The sequence below is a fragment of the Dipteris shenzhenensis genome, chromosome 26, assembly GCF_047967505.1.
Source record: "Dipteris shenzhenensis isolate YYH24624 ecotype China chromosome 26, Dip_SZ_1.0, whole genome shotgun sequence".
Lineage (NCBI taxonomy): Eukaryota > Viridiplantae > Streptophyta > Polypodiopsida > Gleicheniales > Dipteridaceae > Dipteris > Dipteris shenzhenensis.
Window position 1 is genome coordinate 10,186,900 of NC_141621.1, and position 20,822 is coordinate 10,207,721.

At 42.6% G+C, this 20,822-nt stretch overlaps 1 protein-coding gene across 1 annotated transcript in view; it reads left to right on the forward strand.

The window, feature by feature from the left end:
- Positions 1-7,885: 7,885 nt before the first annotated feature.
- Positions 7,886-20,822, forward strand: part of LOC147884648 (uncharacterized) — a 79,174-nt gene continuing 66,237 nt past the window's right edge. Inside the window, exons 1-2 of the mRNA XM_087397559.1 lie at positions 7,886-7,974; positions 8,081-8,213. Coding sequence (XP_087253685.1) covers positions 7,926-7,974; positions 8,081-8,213 — 182 coding nt within the window. The 5' untranslated portion in view covers positions 7,886-7,925. The remainder of the gene's footprint in view (positions 7,975-8,080; positions 8,214-20,822) is intronic.

Here is a 20,822-nt window from a genome sequence, read left to right on the forward strand (position 1 = left end):
AATCTAGGGATTCAGATTTAGCACTGGACCACTAAGGGGAAGCACGAAGAAGAGTCAATTGCTCTTGCTATTCCTTTTGTCTGCATTTGGCAAGGAGGGAGGAGTGGTTTTGGATTTTCTTGTTGGATAAGGTGGGACCATTGATGTAGGGGCAAAGGCTCGTGTCCACATCATGGTATAGATTTTGATCCCAAGGTTGTGAATTAGATCTTGACACATAGAGGTGAGTCATTACGATTTACATAGTTCGATGTCATGCTTGAACTTTTCACTTTTGTGTCGTGTTAAAAAATGAATTTGAAGCTTAGTTTGCAAGAATACAATTATTTAGTTTTCAAATTGATTTGTTTGTATAAAATGTGCAGTAGTGCATGGTCATGGGAGAGACTCCTATATCCATGCCTCATATAGTTCTAGGGTTTGAAGAATTCATTGCGGATGTTGATTTCTAGCAAGACATCAAGATTTTATTATTTGGGAATATTTTTTAATTGTAGAAGGGAGGAACTACTACAAAATGACAATCACAATAGTGGTTTGCCTTGTTATGCAAAAAACAAGGCTAGGCATATGGAAGCTTATAGTGGTCAATATGTGCAAAAGCCAAAATTGAAGAAGAGAAGAAATTGCTACATCTATGTGGATGACATTGCCTTGGAGGAGTAGCCATATCTATATTTTCTTTCATTTATGACTTTGTTTGTAGAGACATGCTATTTTTTAATCCAATTTTTTGCATCTATGTGGATGACATTGTTCCAAAGGAGTAGCCATATCAATGTTTCCTTTCATTTATGTTGACATGCTATATTGTAGTTGCAAGATTTTGGAATTAATCACACTCATAGATGGGGAGAATTGATCTATTTTACAATAGCAAGATGTTAGGGTGCCTACCTTTGCAAAGGCTTTTATTTTCTCTTGCATCAATTTCATGTGATCTTATGGCATTATATTTCAGGAAACACGGTAGTGTCATGGTTGTCAGGATGCCAATAATTGCCTTGCTTGGGAAAAAGATTTTGCTGATAGCTATTAATTTGGCATTGGTCTTTTAAAGTTTGGAGTGCCATTTCATCGAAAAACACATATTTGTATTAAAATTACATGTCTAACATACTACTAGCTATGTTCTTTGTGGTTTCCTTTTTTTTTTAAACTCACAAAAATAAACCCACAAGTGTCAAAACCCTCCAAAGGAGAAGGAAAGTTTGGCATGACATGCATGTAAGACAAAAAAACTTGAAGAAGGCATATTGATATTCTCCAACCTTGGACCAAAGAAGCGAATCTCAAGATGGTATGGAACACAAAGATGAATATGAATAATTTACAAACTCGAGGACCTACAAAGTGACTAGTAACTTTACAAAGTGACTAGTAACTTAAATTGATACATTCAACGTACATTGCCAGTCATAAGCTTGTAGTATTTCAAAATCTTAAACCATGCATTTAAAGATTCCATGGTTTATAAACATTCATATAAAGTGGTACTAGTAGAATCGTGAGGTGGTAAACACTGCTCATGCATGTAGACATCTTAGAGGTCATAATGGGGAAGGAGGGTTAATATGAGGGTGGGGTGGGGTGGGGAAAGGAGGTGAGTAGTGTTTTTCTTTTTTGGAGAGGGATATCCTATCATCCTCACCCTTGAGCAATGATAGCCCAAAATGGGTGACTATGCTCTAAAATTGGTGGAGAAAATCAGCAATAACTTCATAAAATGCTTTTTCTAATGCATCTAACTTTACTATATGGTGCAAAAAACATAATTAATTATATAAATAATGTCACCATTTGATTTGATATGCTACATGACCCAATTTGCGCTTGGCAATCAAAAGATATAGGTTGTCAAGATTTTGTTCTTTTGGCCGATCAACATAGATTTTTCAAAAAAAGATTGAATACGATGGTCGCCAAGAATTTTGTCCCAAATCCAAATGAGCACCTAATTATCTAACACTCTCCTTTTTGAAAAAGCATTGGGGGTGGGGCTCCCATGCAAACAACAGTTAGGATGAGTATTGGTGAAGGGAAAAGTGAGGCACAAATGAGAAAGAGAGTTAAAAATAAGGAGAGTAGTTGGAACTTAGGTGCAATCCACAATACAAAAAGAGGGTGAGGGGTTCATCATGAAAAGGGGGTTGGCTAACATCCTAGTGAGAAGAGTAAGGGACTTGAAGCAAAGGAGAATGGATCAATAGTGGGATTGGAAGAACATCTAATTAAAGAGGAAGATGAAAGATAAGACAGAGGTCAAAGGATGTCCAATTGGTGAAATAACCAAGGAAAATGAGGGTGTAGAAGAGGAGGTTACATGGAAAAGGGAGAGAAGTAGGAGAGGAAAAACGTATGACAAATATGGAGAGAAAGAAAACAAGTGGAGGTGAGAAACATCAAAACAAATAGAGAGAGAATGAGAGGGAGGTTGGAAATAAATATATAGATGAGGGGAGGAGAATAAAACATGAGAGGAAGGGGTGAAGGAAAATAAAAACATACGGTTACAGAGAAAAAGAACAAGAGGAAAGGTGAGTTTCCTAATCAATAGATGGGGAACTAAAAATAAGAACGAATGAAGGGAAAAGAGATGGGTAGGGTTAAACCAAAACCAATAAGAACATGTTAGGAAGGAGAAATCCATTGGTGGGGCTAATGAGCCCTTCATCAATAACATAAAATAAGGAAGGACTAATTTTTGAGATTTCAAGCAAGAAAATTATAAGAGAAACAAAAGGATATGGTAAGCATAGAGGCTATGAACACTTCCATCTTGGTAGTCACAAAAAAATATAAGGGATTTGCAAGTTGTGCCATTTTGCTAATAGAATTATTGCATCCTATCATAGTGATATACTTCAAATGACATATGGAGGGAAAAAAGGGAAGGAAGATGTATACACAATGAGAGTAATGATAGTATAGTGCATGAGAGAGAGGGAGAAGGGGCTAGAAGGAATGATATGCACATACTTGAAGATTATTATATGTGGAAGTAGGGAATTGAGGGAAGGGAGCAAAGAGAGTGAGCGAGACTCTATGAGAGATGAAAGAAAAGGCCAATTGCATTAGCATGAGAAGGAAATGAGATGTGCATTTGGCTACATATTACAATATTGCATCAAGTAGAATCTACTCATTTTATAGCCAATTATTCCACAAATGATTGGCCTCCCACATGCATTGGGTGAAAGAGGCATCTTCCATTTGGCACAATGGGTGGATTCCTCACTTGGATTCAATAACCCTTAGCATCCATTTCCACAAGAATCAAAATCTCATCCCCTATATCCGGGCTAGATGGTTCATATGCTTAGCTCCTTTCCCAAATTTATGGCAAGTTTATAGCATGGTTTATAGCATGCACAACTAGACACCTATCACAAAAACACAAGCCACATCATCCTACTTTCCAAATTACAAATATTATCAAGTTGTACTACACTCACTTTTCTTCATAAATGCACTCATGGGGTCATCCATGTGGAGATGTTGAACAAGAGAGAAACTGCCACTTAACCATGGCCATGTGGCCTATTATTCTACATTATTTAGTCCACATCCCCATGCATTGATCTTTTTTTAGCAATAACACCATTTAAATGACTCTCTCATAGATTTATTGCTAAGGCCCTTAGAATATGGAGCATAGACAATGCATTACAAACAGCTAAATAGATAGTTAAAATATGCTAGGTTCTAGGAAATTGAATTTCATGCTAATATTGATGCTTCAAATATAACTATTAGGTGCACATTCACCCAACTTGAGTAATGCAAGATCAAGTATCCTACTTACTAGCTATTTTATATTGAAATAAACTACTACACCACAATGGATAGTGAAGTCTTTGTTGTGATCTAGTGGATCAAGAAACATAAACGCTATTGCATGGCTAGTCATTTTAGCTTCTATATTGACAATCATGTATTATTTTCTCTAGTGAACAAGCCTTGCCACAAGGGTACTTGAAATATTTTCTATGGCCTATTGTCTATGCAATCAGTATATATAAAGGCTACCAACTGGCCAAACATTTTAGTTTCTATGTTGTTCATGATGCATTTTTTTCCCTAGTGAGAAATCCTTTTAGTAGGAGGTCTATTTTGATAGGTTTGATCGTGTATTGCTGGTATAGTGCATCACGAATGATTTGTGGATATAATCAAATTCCACAATCAAGGATATCCCAAACCAAGTCCATCAAATCAAATATTTGAAAAGCTTACTAAGAAGGTATGACCTTATTATATCATCATCAATTATATCTATGTATGAAAAATATGCTGCGTAGGAGTGTATGTGTGGATCAAGTCAATGAAGGGTTGCTGGAGTCCTTGAAAGACTTCTAGGGAGCATGTCTTAGTTGACCGCACAATAAGTAAAGTCTTACAAGCAGTTATTTGGTGGTCAACATTGTTTGAGGACACATCGAAGTTTGTTAAACAATGTGATGTATGCTAAAGAACCATAGTCTCCAAAAAGAACAATCACATACCTCTCAAAAGCTTGTCACTCCATGCAACTACTTCAAAAATGGGGGACTAGATCATATAATATCGTTACATCCAACAAATGATCCTTCAATTATAGATACATAATTGTAGCCACTAACTACATGATGAAATGGGATGAGGCTAAACTAATGGAATATGCAAATGCCAGGACCATAGCCACGATCAACCTTGAAGATATCACCATGAGGTTTTGGTTCTCCAGGTGGAAGGTTTTGATGTAAATAAAACTTTTGCACCCACAGCCAAAATGACCACTACCCATACGGTACTTGCTATCACTGCTCAAAACAAATGGGTAGTTTTTCAAATGGATGTTAAGTCTGCATTCTTGAATGGGCATCTCAAGGAGGAGGTGTATGTATCTTAGCCACTAGATTTTGAGTTGCTGCCTTCACAGAATAACGTGTGCAGGTTAAAGAAGGCATTGTATGGACTGAAACAGGCTCCACAACCATGGTATCAAAGGATAGATAATTTTTTCCTAAACTATGGTTTTCTAAGAAGTGCTTTTGATGCTAACCTCTATGTAATGAAGCAAGATGGAAACCAAGTTCTTATAGTCTTGTATGTGGATGATCTTGTCATCACACGTGACCATGAGAAGATGGTCTAGCAAACATGCCAGCTATTGAGCTCTGAATTTGGAATGACAAATTTGGGGCTCCTCCACTATTGTTGATTGAGATCTGGCAAGAGCCAGGTAAATCTTTATCTCTGAACAAAAGTACGCTCGAGAGATTCTAAAGGCATTTGGCATGATTAAGTTGAGTGCAAGCATGTGATCACACCCATGGAGGTGAATGCAAGGCTTTCTGCAAAGGATGCCTCACCATTGGTCAACATCAAGAAGTACATAAGGTTGGTGGGTGATTTTTCTTTGCAATACTAGGATTGACATCAGTTTTGCAGTTTTATGTCTTAAGCAGGTTCTTAAATCATCCCCGAGAGAACCATTGGAACACAGGCATGTGAGTTCTTACGTACCTCAAAGGAACTCTTGACTATGGCATCACTTATAGAATGGGAGATTCCTTGATTGGTTACTGTGATTCGGATTGGGCAGGTGACGTTGACTCTAGAAAGTCAGTTTCTCGATATTGCTTCTTACTTAGATTTGGGATTTGTTTTTGGGTAAGCAAGAAGCAACCCACAGTGGCCCTCTCTTCTACAGAAGTAGAGTACAAGGCAACTTGTTTCGCTGCATGTGAGGCATTTTGGCTTCGAAGGATCTTGGCAGATACAAGAGTTCTAGTGAGAGAGCCTACATCACTAAGGTGCAACAATCAAAGTTGCATGGCCATCTCTAAGAACCCCGTGTTTCATGCTCAGATAAAGCATATAGAGATTTAATACCACTATGTATGGGAGCTGATCCAGGATGAGATTGTTGATCTGGAGTACTGGATCACTCAGAAGAAATGTGCTGACATCTTCACCAAAGCTCTGGGGAAGTAGAATCTTATTCAGCATCGTCATGAGCTTGGCATTGGGCCAAGAACCTAGTTCACCTTCGGGTGGACATTGAGAGGGGGTGTTGGTATATGTGCAATGCCCGCCTCTCATATGTAACCACCATAATGCCCTTTTGCAAGGCCCCCATTATGAGGAGATGCCATAGTGTGAGCACTGGTGGACATTGGTAGGATTCTAGTTTTGACACTAGATGAGGTCTCATGGTGACCGTTTGATGGTTAGGAGATGGTAGAAGGAACAACGTACTCCTCGGGGGTTCAAGGGCACCCTTTTGGCTACCTTATGGGTTGGAAGCAGTACTAGCCACATAGTTCTCTCTCTCCAACCTCAAGATTTTAGTTTATGAAGGGATGGAAGGGGAATGGAAGGCAACTCTTTATCAAAGAATAAGTGGAATTGGATAAGTTGAAAGAGATCAGACTCATTAGTATCCATGCAATGACTACAAAAAACGTAAGCAAGAGAGCTTGGTATCAATACAATTTTGAAGCCAAATGAAACCAAGGAGGGACTAGAGTGCTCAAAAACACAAAGGGAAGTTCAAGTATAGAGGCCTTGTAACATCAAGAGAACTACCAATTAGAGCTACTAAGCTACATAATGCTTAAGGGCATAGACTTTGATGGCTATGTGATTGGTACTACCTAGAACATCAACTTGGGCTAGCCAATATACCTTCCTAAGAATGCTACCACCAATGCTTCCTCACATGTATTCACAAATAACTCATGAAATCATTCCCTACAAAATATCCATGAGAAGTGGTCATATGAGACAATGACAAAAGAATCATAACAAAATTTACGGCCTTTCTTGAATCAAAGTTTGCAATTAAACTCATTTTTCTCATTTATGGAAATTAATAGGTATTCCCCTCTTAGACTTAGTGTCACACTCGAGTGGAAAAACCCACTTCCTATGAGGCCATTGGGAAGCCATATAGGCATAGCATCAATGTTGGTCATGTGTTGTTTAATATTAAGTCCTATGTTAAAGACATCCCATAACACTTGAACTATATGTGACCACGCATGGAAGGCCATGGATGAAGTAGGTCAAAGTAGAATTATCTCAATTGAAGTGAGCTGGTAGGCACAATAAGAGAATATAAGATAGCTTATTGAATGAGGGATTGGATGAACTACTACTATGCACCCATCCTTAGAGGTAATCACAAGGATGCTAGCACAAGTATACCAAGAGTCCATAGAGAGTCAATACAAATGATCCACATAAAGAAGATTGATAACCAAAAAAAAAAAAAGAGCAATTTGGGAAATGGATAGATAGGCTTGAAATTGAACCAAATTGCCTCAATAAAACAAGAAATAGTTGAAGAAATAGAGTAGAATGCATTAGGCTAAGGGCAAACAAGCTAGATAGATTTAGCTGCCTAAGGCAACTATTAAAATATAGAGGAAAATGATGACATCCACATATCTCAAAATTTTGGTGGAAGATTAGCTGAGACCTTTATGGCCTCCAAAAGGCTAGGTGAGTGTATAAGGAGCATGTCTTTATAGCGTAATTAATCATGAAGATGATGGAATATAAGGCTCTATTTAGAAATAAAGTTGATGCATAACCCCAAATATTTACGTGAAAGGCTTGGAGAATATTCGAGCGTTTAGACCATGATATAGGGAATGATTGTCAATATTGCATTACAAACTCACAAACATCCTTTCGAGCGAAGACCTCCCAGAATCATATTTGCTCTTTTCAAAGAGATGAAGCCTCTAAAGTTGGGTATACAAACCTCTTATGGCACGAGTATGCCACAATCCATCCAAACCTCTTATGCTAAGGAACAACTTAGGCAAATTCATCACGAGGAAGTTCTTAGGCAGACCCTTCACAAGGAAGGCACAGGTACCTCACAAGGACTTATGAAGGAATCACCCCTAAGGTAAATTCTAAAGACAGACATGCTCCGGGAGGGAGTAAAAGAGTGGAAAAAGCAAAAAGAGGCGTTAGGTGAGCGCCACGAGCTAGCGCTGTAGGAGGCAACTCTAACACCCTAGAAATGAGAGGTTTTCAGACTAACAAGTGGCACTTTCCACGTGGCAATGGTGGAGTGCAGGGAAATCGGACTTAAAGCAAGAAACAAAACGTGAGGTGTGTCGAGCTGGAGATATGGCGAGCAGCTTTTGTTGTGGACAAATACGTACGAGTGTACCTTATCTCTGGACACCTCCATCATTTAGGGACACCAGGTACGTCTCTTTCATATACAAACAATCCTGTTAACGTTGTCGAGTTGGTCTTCGAATTGGGAAACCTTTGCTGTTGCCCAGGGAGACCCTACGGCTGCTTTGTTATCCTACAAGACGTGTATAACCAAAAGGAGATTCGTTAGAAGCACGCAATCGAGTTTAACACTATTTCCCAACTCCATGAAATTACTGGACACCATAGCTCATAAAATTGTAACTCACCTCGAAGTTTCAATTCTATACCTGATCTAGGACACTGAGATCTCTATCATGAAGTAAACAAGAGATGCGTGAACAACAGAGTACTCAGAGACAGGAGAAAACTCATTGTATCATTATTCCAAGGCGTATGTACAATATATAAAAGTGAGGAGAGCGCCCAGACCAACTTGGTGTTCAATCAGCAAAGCCCGCCAAAGACAAAACAGCCACTGAATTATCTCATTCCTAGGCGGGTTGTCTGATGACACAATGGCTTACATCATGCCTTATTACATCATATCACACTCTGCACGTGCCCTGGTATTGATGTCACCTTTTAATTTAGTTAGTAATATTTATCAGTTTGCTTTTCTCTTGGGAATCCATTTTTGGTAATAAGAGCTTTCCTTCGATCTTGAGATATGCCCCTAGCAGATAAAACATCCTTTAACGCCATAAATTACTGCTATTTTTTGATAGAATCAGACATGCCGTTCTTTGTGCTGTCTGATTGTTTGATGCAGAAGTTTATCAATGCAATACCCTTTGAATGAAAGCGTAGGAGCTGCAATTCTTGAGAGAAGAGATGGAGAGAGTTGATCTAAGTAGTAACACAACTAAAATACGAAACTAAGTAAGCATGAAGACGAAGCTGAAAACCAAGACTACACAGCATATAAAATGAATAGACTCTTCATTTGGAGGCATGGGGATTCTTGCATGAGTTGTTTCAAGAAGTTTGGATGCCGCGATGAGGAGCTGGACCTGCCTCCTTGCTAGCTTCTCCTTGGATGACCCCCTTTCTCTTGGTATCAGAGCCCTTTTCATGGGAAATTGTGGGGCAAATCATGTCCAAACTCGCTCAAATTTGGAGCATGGCATCTTGATCCCTGTCTCTGTGCAAAATTTCATCGCGGTCAGGTGTCCCAGTCAGCTACTGCCATGTGTCGGACTGTGCAGAAATCCTAATTTTCAGGGTGCTCAGAATTTGGGGCTATTGGCATCATTGGATAGCTCTTGCTTCCTTGATCACTCCTATGTGCACGAAACACAAAATGGTGCAGGTTTGACCAGGAAATTGCTCGAAATTTGGATGGCGCATGCGAATTTGATCTAATCTGCGATCTAGCTGATTACTGCTCCGATTTTGGTACTTCTTGCACCAAACTGGTCACCCTAGGTTCTATAGGCTGCTCCTAAAGGTCGGTGGACATCGGAGCCTAAGTGGAGGAGTTATAAGCATTTTTGACTGGCTGTACCTGCGTTTTTGCTTCGAATTAGGGTTTCCCTGCTGCAATTAATGATATGCCTGCTTCCAAGGAGTCGCCTCAGCCTTTGGAGCATATGAACTAGGTTTGGAGACAATTGAAGATCCTTTGCCTTGAAATCTGCTCGAAAATCAGCTCATAGGTGGCGCAATTTGTAATATCCCGTCAAATACTTTGGATTTTTTGGGGCTTTCTGATTTTGCAGGCCATTCTACTCTATTCTATCTTGCCGATACCCGAAATTGCAGCAACATTGGTGACTGAGCCCTCATTTGGCCGATTTGGTACAATTAGGGTTGTGACCACGTGGACAGAAGTATAGTCAGCAATTACCGTACAAGGAAGGGAATATTCTCAGCAAATTCTGATCCATGTCCATAATACTTGAAATCTCAGGTTAACAAGCTGTCATTTGGATTTGGAGCTTGATCATGCTTATTCCTTAAATCTAATGGCACGAAAGAAATTTGCATCTAATTCCAGGAAAGGTAAAATATCTTGAGATCTAAGATCTGAGATGGAGTATGATGAAGCTCAAATAATGAGCCAGGTAGAAGAACATATTGGAGCCTTGGAACTCGAGGATGAAGTCCATATTAGTGAGCAAGAGCTAGAAGATGAGGGTTTGGCAAGAAGGTCTACCTCCCAATCACCTCTCAAGTCAGGCCTAGAGTGGATCTTGATATGGAGAAGCAAAATAAAATGATGCAGCATCTTATGGATCAGCAACAAAAGCTATTTGGTCAAGTTGGGCAGCTCAATGTAATGCTGGAACAGAAATTTGATGATGTGGAAAGAGAATCCAAGACTAAGTTTGACTATGCCTTCACTCAGCTAAGAAATATGAGGAGTGATGTGAATCAGGTAAGGAATAGAGCTGAACCTAGAGGGAAGGAAATCCTAAGGGATGACGTGCCCAAGAAGGTTATGGAACCAAATCAGGGTGGTTTGAACTCAGGAAAGGGCGGATTTATGGCAGAGGCTAGAAGGTCTCATCCACAACCACCTTCCTATCATGTGCCCCCATGGAATGCAAATCTGTCAGGTGCTACAGAAATAAGTCCAGCTCATGTGCCAATTCCAGAAGGTGGAACCAGTTCATCCAAAGTGTACCAAGTTTCACTTAAGAGGGGTGAAATTTTGACAACAGTTGATGGCTTATAATCAGTTAGATTCAGATGTTAGAGAGGCTATGTCTTTCACTCAGTTTGTGAAGACCACTCAGGTTGGTATCCAAAAGGAAATGGAACAAGGTTCAAGGAAATGGAACAAGGTTCTACTATGGGCAAGGATTACAAGGACAAAATAGTGTTGCAGAAATTCAAGGGAGAGTCCACCTAACCAAATGAGCTTTTATGAGTGGCTAAGCAAGTTGGAAGATTACTTCAAGTTGAGCCCTAGAACTGATGCTGCCAAAATCCAATTTACAGTCCTACATTTAGAGGACTATGCCCACACATGGTGGAGGCACTACTTACAAGAAGTGGAAGGGGGACTTGGACTACCTATGGCCACATGGGAGGAGTTCGAACAGGAAATGGTTGTCATCTTTCTCTCTCCTTTGGTTATAAATTAATACTTGTGTCAATGGTATGATTTGGTTCAAAATGGATCAGTTAGGCACTATATAAAACAGTTTTGGAAGCTTTCCCTGTTTGTGAGAGGGATAGATGAAAAAAAGAGAATGATTAGGTTTGTTCATGGGCTTCAATCCTCTATTGCTTCAGATGTGATGGCCTCTAGACGCAAGTCATTGGATGAAGCCATGCAGCTGGCAGAATTGTATGAGCCCAAGTATAATCCAAGGGAGAAGGTCATTGGGATTGGCACTTTCCAAAAGCCAAGCACAATGGATTATGGTGTGAGAAAGTCTATGGGTGAACAGAAGTTTCAAATGGGGTATAAGCCTTCTCAACCAGCCTCAGCTTATGGCGTACCAGGTAGAACAATTCCCAAATATCCCACCATCAATGCTTCAAAGACTACTCATGTTGCCAAAGAGTCCAAAGCTGATGGAAGATATCTAGACCTTGACAAGGGCAAGAGGGAGGTTCAAAAACAGTTTCCCCAATCTCTAATGGATGAGAGGAGAAAGAAGGGACTATGCTTTAGGTGTGGGGAAAAGTGGAGTGTTGACCACAACAAATCATGCAAGGCAAAGTCATCCTTAGGTAAGCTGGGCATGATCATTGAGGTTTCAGAATCGGAGGAGGAGTGTGAGGAACCTGAAGAGTACCATGATTGTGGTCAAGAAGTTCCAAGGGATGATGAGATAGAGGATAAGAACTTTGTCCTCAATCCTGGGGGTCTCAATCATGGTGAGTTGAGAGCCATAAACAGCTCTAGGATATGGAATTTACTACCATTTGCTGCTCAGTCAGTTTCAGATGCAACTACAGCAAGGAATGGGCACAAGTCTTATCATCTCGAGGATTCTTTTGCTTGCTGTGAACCCAGAAGAGAAGCTGAAGGCAATGGGACTGTTAGTGATGAAGAAGTGGCATGGGATACTCAGTCAGAATTGTATGTCATTTCCAGCAATGCTCTAAGTGGGATAAGTGGACCTACTACTTTTAGAGTCAATTAAGGGCAGAGATGTCTATGTACTTGTGGTCACAGGAAGTACCCACAGCTTCATAAATTCCAGGTCTATTCAATCACTTAAGTTCCCAAGTGGTGAATTACCTCACAGCTTGAAGCTGATGGAGCCTACACTACCAGTTAAAGGATTTGCAAAGATGTGGATATTAAGTTCTCTTCAGAATACTCTTGTACTGTGGGTTTATTTGCATTAAATCTTGGTCCTATAGACATCATTCTTGGCTGTGATTGGCTTGGAACACTAGGTAAGTTCACCATGGATCTCAAAGGGATGACAATGACTTTCCAAGATGGGGATAAGGAAGTTTTTTAATTTGGAATTCATCCTCGAAAAATAACAGTTGGTCACTGCTAAACAGCTTAGAAGACTCTTGAAGAAAGAGGTGAGTCTATTTGCACTTAAGCTTGAAGCTGAAAGCACTAAAGGTGAAGATGTTGACATGCTGGATTTGCGACAGCAATATAAGGACATACATAGGGAACCCCCACCTGGTCTACCACCAAAAAGGGAAGTGGATCACACCATTTATTTGGAGGAAGGGGTTAAACCTGTCAAGAAAGCTCCCCTACAGGCTGTCAAGGGCAGAAAAAGATGAAGTGGTTAAACAAATTCAAGAATTAATGGATAAGGGCTTTATTACCCATAGTCAATCCCCATTTGCTTCTCCTGTTCTATTGGTCAAGAAGAAGGATGGGACTTTCAGAATGTGCATTGACTATAGGGAGTTAAACAAAATGACAATTAAAAACAGGTGCAGAAAAAGATGAAGTGGTTAAACAAATTCAAGAATTAATGGATAAGGGCTTTATTACCCATAGTCAATCCCCATTTGCTTCTCCTGTTCTATTGGTTAAGAAGAAGGATGGGACTTTCAGAATGTGCATTGACCATACTTCTCAAAGATAGACCTCAAGTCAGGGTACCACGAGATAAGGATCAAGGAGGGAGATGAGAGTAAAACTGCCTTTAGAACTAAAAGAGGACATTATGAGTTCAAAGTGATGCCCTTTGGGCTCACTAATGCCCCAGCTACTTTTCAGTACTTGATGAACCAAATCTTGGGTCCTTATCTCTTCAAGTTTGCACTTGTGTTCTTAGAGGATACACTCATATACAACAAGAGTAAGGAAGAGCATTTGCAGCATGTTGCTAAGGTTTTGGAGATTCTAAGGCTGCACCAGTTATATGCCAAACCTTCTAAGTGTTCTTTCATGGTGCAAAGGGTGGAGTACTTGGGTCACATCATCTCACCTGAGGGTATCTTAGTGGATCCAACAAAAGTGCAAGTGGTAAAGCAGTGGCCAACACCTTCAAATCTCACTCAGTTAAGGGGTTTTCTTGGTTTGACTTCTTTCTACAGAAGATTTATTAGGCATTATGCCAAGAGAGCTGCAGTTTTAACAGATTTGCTAAAGAAGGGAGCCTTCTCATGGAGTCCATCTGCCCAAGCAGCTTTCAATGATCTCAAGGAAGCTCTTAGCTCAGCACCTATCTTGACATGCCCAGATTTTTTAAAGCCTTTCTTTATTGAGGCCGATGCTAGTGGCAAGGGCATAGGGGCTGTTCTAAAACAGGGTCATGGAGTTATTGCCTATGAGAGTAGGAAGCTGAGTGACAAGGAGTTCATTTTTCCTACTCATGATAAGGAGATGCTTGCCATTGTTCATGCTATCAAGAAATGGCACCATTACCTATATGGCAGCCACTTCAAGGTCAAAACTGATCATAGATCCTTAAGGTATTTCCTATCACAAAGTACTCTTACCAAAATAGAACTGAGAACACTCATCCTGCTAGCCTATTAAATCCTTTACCCATTCCTGAGGGTAAGTGGACACACATCAAGCATGGATTTTATCATAGGATTGCCCACAACAGCAAAGGGATGGAATAGTATTTTGGTGGTGGTGGATAGAATGACCAAGACAGCTCACTTTATTCCTACCAAGACCACTTATTCTTCTTCACAAGTGGCCAATCAGTTTGTGGAGTATATCTTCAAGTTGCATGGCCTTCCACAGGAGATTGTGAGTGATAGGGATGTAAAATTCATGAGTGTTTTTGGAAAGAATTCTTTTCTCAAATTGGAACAATGTTGACCCCTAGTACAGCATATCATCCCCAAACAGATGGCCAATCAGGGAGAGTAAATAAGTGGGTAGAGGAATACTTTAGACACTTTTTCTTTGAGACACAAAAGTCTTGGGATACGTGGTTGTGTTTAGCAAAATTTTGCTGCAATTCCACCCAGCACACCTCTATTGGCATGTCACCTTTTGAAGCATTATATGGATGTCAAGTTCAGTTATCCTCCACCATCAAAGATCAGATTTTGTTAAATCAAGAGGATAGAATGCAAGCCATCCTACAGCTGGCCAAGCATAACCTTCTCAAAGCACAAGCTAGGATGAAGGAAAATGCAGATAAGAAGAGAAGGCATGTGGAATTTGAGGAGGGAAATTGGGTTTATCTCAGGCCGCACCCTCATAGGTATGCTTCCTTAAGGGGCAATACTAACACTAAGTTAGCTCACAGGTTCTATGGCCTATTTCAGATCCTTAAGAAGATGGGAGACTCAGCCTATAAACTCAGCTTACCAGCCACAGCCAAGATTCATAATGTATTTCATGTTTTCCTACTCAAGAGGCATGTGGGCCCATCCATTGGATGAATCAGGTCAAATTGAGTATATTCCAGAAAAGATCTTGGGCTATAGAGACAAGGTACTCAGAAATAAAGTCATGGTGGAGTATCTCATCAAATGGAAAGATCTACCTGAGGCGGAGGATACATGGCAGCCAGAGAACATTTTGCAGGAGCATCCACATTTCATGGATTGAGTCTATGCCTACTTGCTCATACCAGGCTCGAATATTCCTACCCTTCTTTTCATTTTCAATTGTACTATTTGTTCTCATTTTGAGGGCAAAATTTCTGTAAGCAGGAGGCGATTGTAACAGTAGTTACTTCTGGCTTAGTAGTTAATTCTATTTTAGTAGGAAACTATTACTTTCTTTTGTAAATGCTACTTTAAATAAGGCAATGCCATGTGACAGCCCCTTGGGAATTATCCCATAAGCATTTAATGTTGCTGGCCTACTTTCCAATAATATAAAAGGGGCTTCACCTTTGGTCATTAATACAAATTGGAGTTTACTCTCTGTTGGTGATTGACTCAATCCCAAGAAGAACTTTCCCTAGCAATGGCTAGCTGGCCCATGGAGCTGAAAGTCCATGCCCTCTCTTGTGAGAGTGTCTCTAACCCTACTTCCTCTATCTCTCCTGCTTTGCCACTAGTTTAGTGACAGTTTAGTAACAGCTAGTAGTTGCCCTTGTTACACCCACAAACGAGTAAGAATGCAAGGGAAAGAAAGGATCTGACTCAGAGAAGTAGCCATAATTTTTTACACTATAAAGTGCACTTGATACAGTGTGTTGACAGTTGTAAAAGTTGATGTAGAAGATTGAGAGTAGGGTCGATGAAAAGGCTTTGAAACTGGGCCCAAAAGAGCCCAAACGAGGATGTGGGAGGCCTTAAAAACAACATCACCAATGGCTCCGCTTCTATGCAGAGCCCGATCTCTTACATAGAAGCAAGCCTCTGTGCAGTCCCCATATGATCTAACCCGGTGTAGATATGTGATGGTCTGAAAGGTTGCATCTAGCTGGAGTGGAGAAGGACCAAACTCGGCCTGAATGATATGATGTCTTATAGATGGTTACCCCCGGATCATCCGTGAGAGCATAAGGATCTGTAGGCGCTCCACCGGTGTCCACTGTATATCTGACATGTCAGGTCCCCGAGAAGGGTTGCCATATATACCGGCTGGTCGGACCAAGGAGTCGAAGAGAAGAGCCTTGGTCCAAGGGTCCTGGAAGTGGGAGTGGAAGCACTGTCTCTCTAGCCGAGCCAGTGAGGCATATCCCCTACTCAGTTTGGCCTGCATCGCTGGTCTCATCGTGAAGATCGGGCCGGAGAAGATGACCCCCAAGTAAGTGTATGAGGACACGATCTCCGAAAGTGAACTGCTTTCGGTGCATGTTTGGTCGAGAGGTGTTAAAGATCATGACCTTGGTCTTGCCAAGGTTGACCTCCAAATCATGGGATAAACAAAAAGCTTGCAGTGCATACAGGTGTCGTTGGAGCCCCTCGGGTGTGGACGACAAGAGTGCCACATCATCTACATAAAAAAGAATCTTGATGATGATCCTAGCAAGTGAGCAACCGGTCCCTTTGGAAGCCCCCATGAAAGTCTCAAGCTCGTGGATGTAGAGGCCAAACGGGGTTGGTGATAAGGGACAAGCCTGTTTGACCCCTATGGTGCTCAAGATCTCATTTGTCCAACCTGCGCCTGTCCGAACTCGGCCTGAGACTCTCTCATAAAGTGCCATGACTGCCCAGATGATCTCTTGGTCAAATCCCAGTGCCTGTAGGCGTGTGATGAGTCGAGCTCGAGGTACTGTGTCAAAGGCTTTGCGGAAATCCACAAAGCAGCAATATACCCTCTCCTTCCGTGATCTGGCTTCCTCTATGACACTCCTGAGTGTGAGTATGTGATCCATAGTCCCATGGTCTCGCCTGAAATCGGCCTGACCCTCTTCTCTGAGCCCTCTCATCTCTGCGGACAGGCTGACTGACGCATCCAATAGTGCTGCATAGATCTTGGACATCACATGTACAATCATGATAGTCCTGTAGTTACTCGGGTCCATGGGATCCCTTGCCTTTTGGATGGGGGCGATGGTGTTGAGTGTCCAAGTGTGGCGGAAGCCAAGGCAAACGGCGTCATTGAATAGCTTTGCTAGGATCGGGGCTAACGTGTCGATCCCATATGCGATAAACTCAGTGCATAGCCCCTCGTGGTCCTTAGCTCAGCCAATGTGCAGTTTCAATGTCGCGTCCTTGACTCTCCCTCTGGTGAACAACGTGCAAGTGATGGGGCGAGGCGTGTGTATGAGATTTGGAGTAGGCTGGTGTGGGACATCATAAAGATGGCGTGGATACGTGTGCCAAACTCTCGTGTCGATGAGGGGTGATGGAGACCTATGCTCAAGGAATCTTTGTCAAAATTCCTTAGAGTTGTTGCTGTACAAGATGTTCAGCAGCTCCTCCTCATTTCGACGAAGAAATGCCTGCTTCTTTCGACGTACGAGACGTCGGTACTTGCGTACCGTGTTTGGTGTGTTCGGGAGGTGACACTTAGTTTCAAGTCGGAGTTATCGGCGAGAAGCCTTGCACTCCGCATCATACCAGTTGTTGCAAGGTACATAACCTAGAGGTGATGGTCTAGTGGACCGTGTGGTGTGGGGAAAGACTTGGAGGGCAGCTTCGTGGAGTGTGTGACTGATCAGGGCAGCACGGTCCTCTATGAGTGGTATGTGATCGATGTAGGTTAGGAGTCTATTTAGGCGTCTAAAGTAGGTAGGGGAGAGGCTGTGATCAAAGTGTATGTCGTGGTAGGTGTCGTGCGTCATATGTGGTGTGTGTGGTGTGGCTAAGCGTGAGGTGTCGATAGTGAAGAATAGGTATGTGTGATCGGCTCCTGGAGGGAGTGGTGCTACGGTGAAGTTGGTGATACATGAGGTGAAGGTAGGGGATCCCATGATGTAATCTACTACACTGGTGCCCCCCCCATGTGGGAAGCAAGTAAAACCACCTGAGGAGGGCCATAGGTCAAGCCGGTTGTAGATGATGAGATCATGCATCCTGCCCAGGTGAACAATAGCCGAATGCCCAGGTGAGACCAATTCGTGACTGTTGAGTAGCGTATCTGCGGTCCCGGACGGATGACACCCATGGCATAACTTGTAATGGATCTCTCAGAGGAGAAGCCCATGTGAACAGTAGCCGAATTTCCATGATTGATCCGTATATCTATGCCTTATGGGCTCATCCGCTCCTCTATGATGCTGTATATCTAGTGCTTTATCATATGATCAAACAGAGGAGGGGTCCACTTTTCCTTCCCTGTGAAGGCAAAGTTGAATGCTCAAAACGGGTGCGTACAAGAGCCAACCAGTCTGATTGAGCTCCCTTTGCGGGGCTGCAAGATCATAACCATCAACTCCAAGGCACGGGGGTATGCATCAAATATCTTTAGGTAGTTCCAGGGGCCGAAATTCTAAAATTCCCTAGGCAGAGGTTGCCTAGGGGCAAGGCTACGGACCTGAAATCTGAGAAGAGCAGTAAAAAGCCATGTGCTGAAGACGGGCAGCAGACTGGGGTTGTGATGACGAGGAGGCTCTAGTGCAAAACCCAGAGGCTTTGGATCAAGGGTGGGGGCGCAAGAGGAAGATGAAGAAGCCAGTGTCCCCTCCTCTAAGGGAGGAGGATTAGCGAGGGAAGGAGGGATGAAAACAAGAGTGAGGGTGACAACAGCTGGTGGGGGAGGAGGAGGGGGGGGAGGGGGGAGCATGAATGGGATCTATCGAGGTCGCTTGAGGGGCGGGTGGAGAAGCTGTTGGATCAGAGGACTCTGACGTTGTTGGGACCCTCTAATCTTGATGCTAGGACGGCTTCTGAGAACCCTGTCCTGCTGATGGCAGAGGGGCTTCCTGAGCAGCATCAAAAGTCCCAGCCTCACATGAATGGGGGCGGTCTGCTGAAGTCTCCTCTACTTGCTTCCCCTGAGGCTGAAGGGGAGCCTACATCCTCTAAAACTGAGGAGTGGCCTCTCGCTCTATCCTCCTCCGCTCCCGCTGTCTGGCGTGCCGCCTTCTCTACTTTAAGGCATTCCTGCTGGGATTCTTCTGGTGTACTCTAGTCCAAGCCCTTCAGGAGGCTCAACCAAGTGTGTTTGGGACTCCATCTGCTGACTTGTCCCATGCTGCACACCCTCTGGTCGAGCAGTTTGCTGCTCAGGTTGCGGCTGATGAGGAGGATCCCTGCCTTGTCCCCTCCTGCAATCTCTGGCCAGGTGTCCCATCTACCTGCACCATAAGCACTGACACGACAAGCCTGAAATCTCAACATGCTGTCAGAACTCTCCACCATCCAATGTCTCTAAAAAGATCTCCTCTAGAAGAGTCTCTGGGCTCTCCACAATCAATCTGAGCTTGGGGACTCCATCATCTGCAACCATTGGCACAGCCATCTGTGTTGGAATGGTCACCTCCCCATCTGTAAGCCCCCATATGAGGAGAGCGTGGGGGAGGGAGACCTTGGGCAGGATGTGCCCCAAAAGAAGAGAGGAGGGTACGTGGCTGATCTGCAGGAGCATAAGGCGGAGCAGAGGACAGCAGTAGGGACCCAAGAGAAGAGGCCATGAGCTCACGGATGACGTCAGCAACAGTACGGAACAGTACGGAGCTGAGGCGCACACACGTGGGCAGATCAGGGAGCCAAGAAATAGTGCAGCACAGTGGGGCTCTATGGGCAGGTATACAGCTTGCAGTAGGGTATCCAGCAGCCAGCAGTTCCAGGGCAGAAGGGAGCAGCATGAAGCCTACTCTCTGGGCCTATCTACAGGAGGTGAGAGAGTGCAACAAGGGCTGCAGACTTAGCCAAGAAGGGCTGGACCTTGGCTGTCTTCTAGGGCAGCAAGGTGCTGAGATCATCATACCTTCTGGAGCAGCCATTCACAAGCAGGTTGGAGCAGTGGAACAGGGACCTGTGTGCTGCAGACAAAGCTTGGCAGGGGCTGCCCACCTAGGCTGATTCACAGGCAGTAAGGTGGAGAAGAACACACTGGATGTAAAGTCTACAGATGCTCTAGGTGGAGCACGCGGGCTCGAGTCTAGAGATAACTGGCAGATAGGAGAAGGACCTTGTGGTAAGATCAGAGGACCACACCATTGGTGGGACTCTGGATCTATATCTTGTGTATTGTGTCCATAGTTTTGGATGGAAATATATCATTTTGGTGGTTTCTCTATCTGGCTGGTTCATTGTCTATTGATGAGTCTGCACATCTATGTGATGCACATTAAGTAAAGAAGTTTGTGATAGATTTTTCTAAATTTTATTCTTTTCAAGAACAAAATGAGATACAAAATGCTCACTGATGTCACAATCGCCGGCTCCCTCTTAGGCTTGACCCTCCACCAACTTCAAGATGATCATCACATGCTATTGCAACACAACTCCCATCTTCTCCATGTGCTCAGAGGTTTCTTTTGGTGTATTGGTGTCTTTATAATTATGGCTATATTGTATTCATATTGGGTGTTCAGCTGATTGCCTTTGACGTTCGAAGACTTTTAATAAACTTTCTTTCTTTCTGTCCATGTGGCATCTAACCTATGCTACTGGTCTACCTCATTTGAGGGCTCACAAATGGTGGTCCGGGATTGTGGATTTGCAATTGAAGTCCTATTGTCATGAACCACAACTCAACGCTGCTGAGGTGTGGAGGTGGTGGAAAACCCCTTGTCATTTCGAGGAGGGGAAATTCTTTTTCTTTTCTTCTTGGTGTGCATTTTCTTTTTTGGGCAGTCTTTGGCAAAGCGCATCTACATATCCAACATTGGTCATGGTGTCTTGTAATCTCAAGCCTTTATTGGAAGAGGGAGCGCATCCATTTGGTCACTAAAGTATAA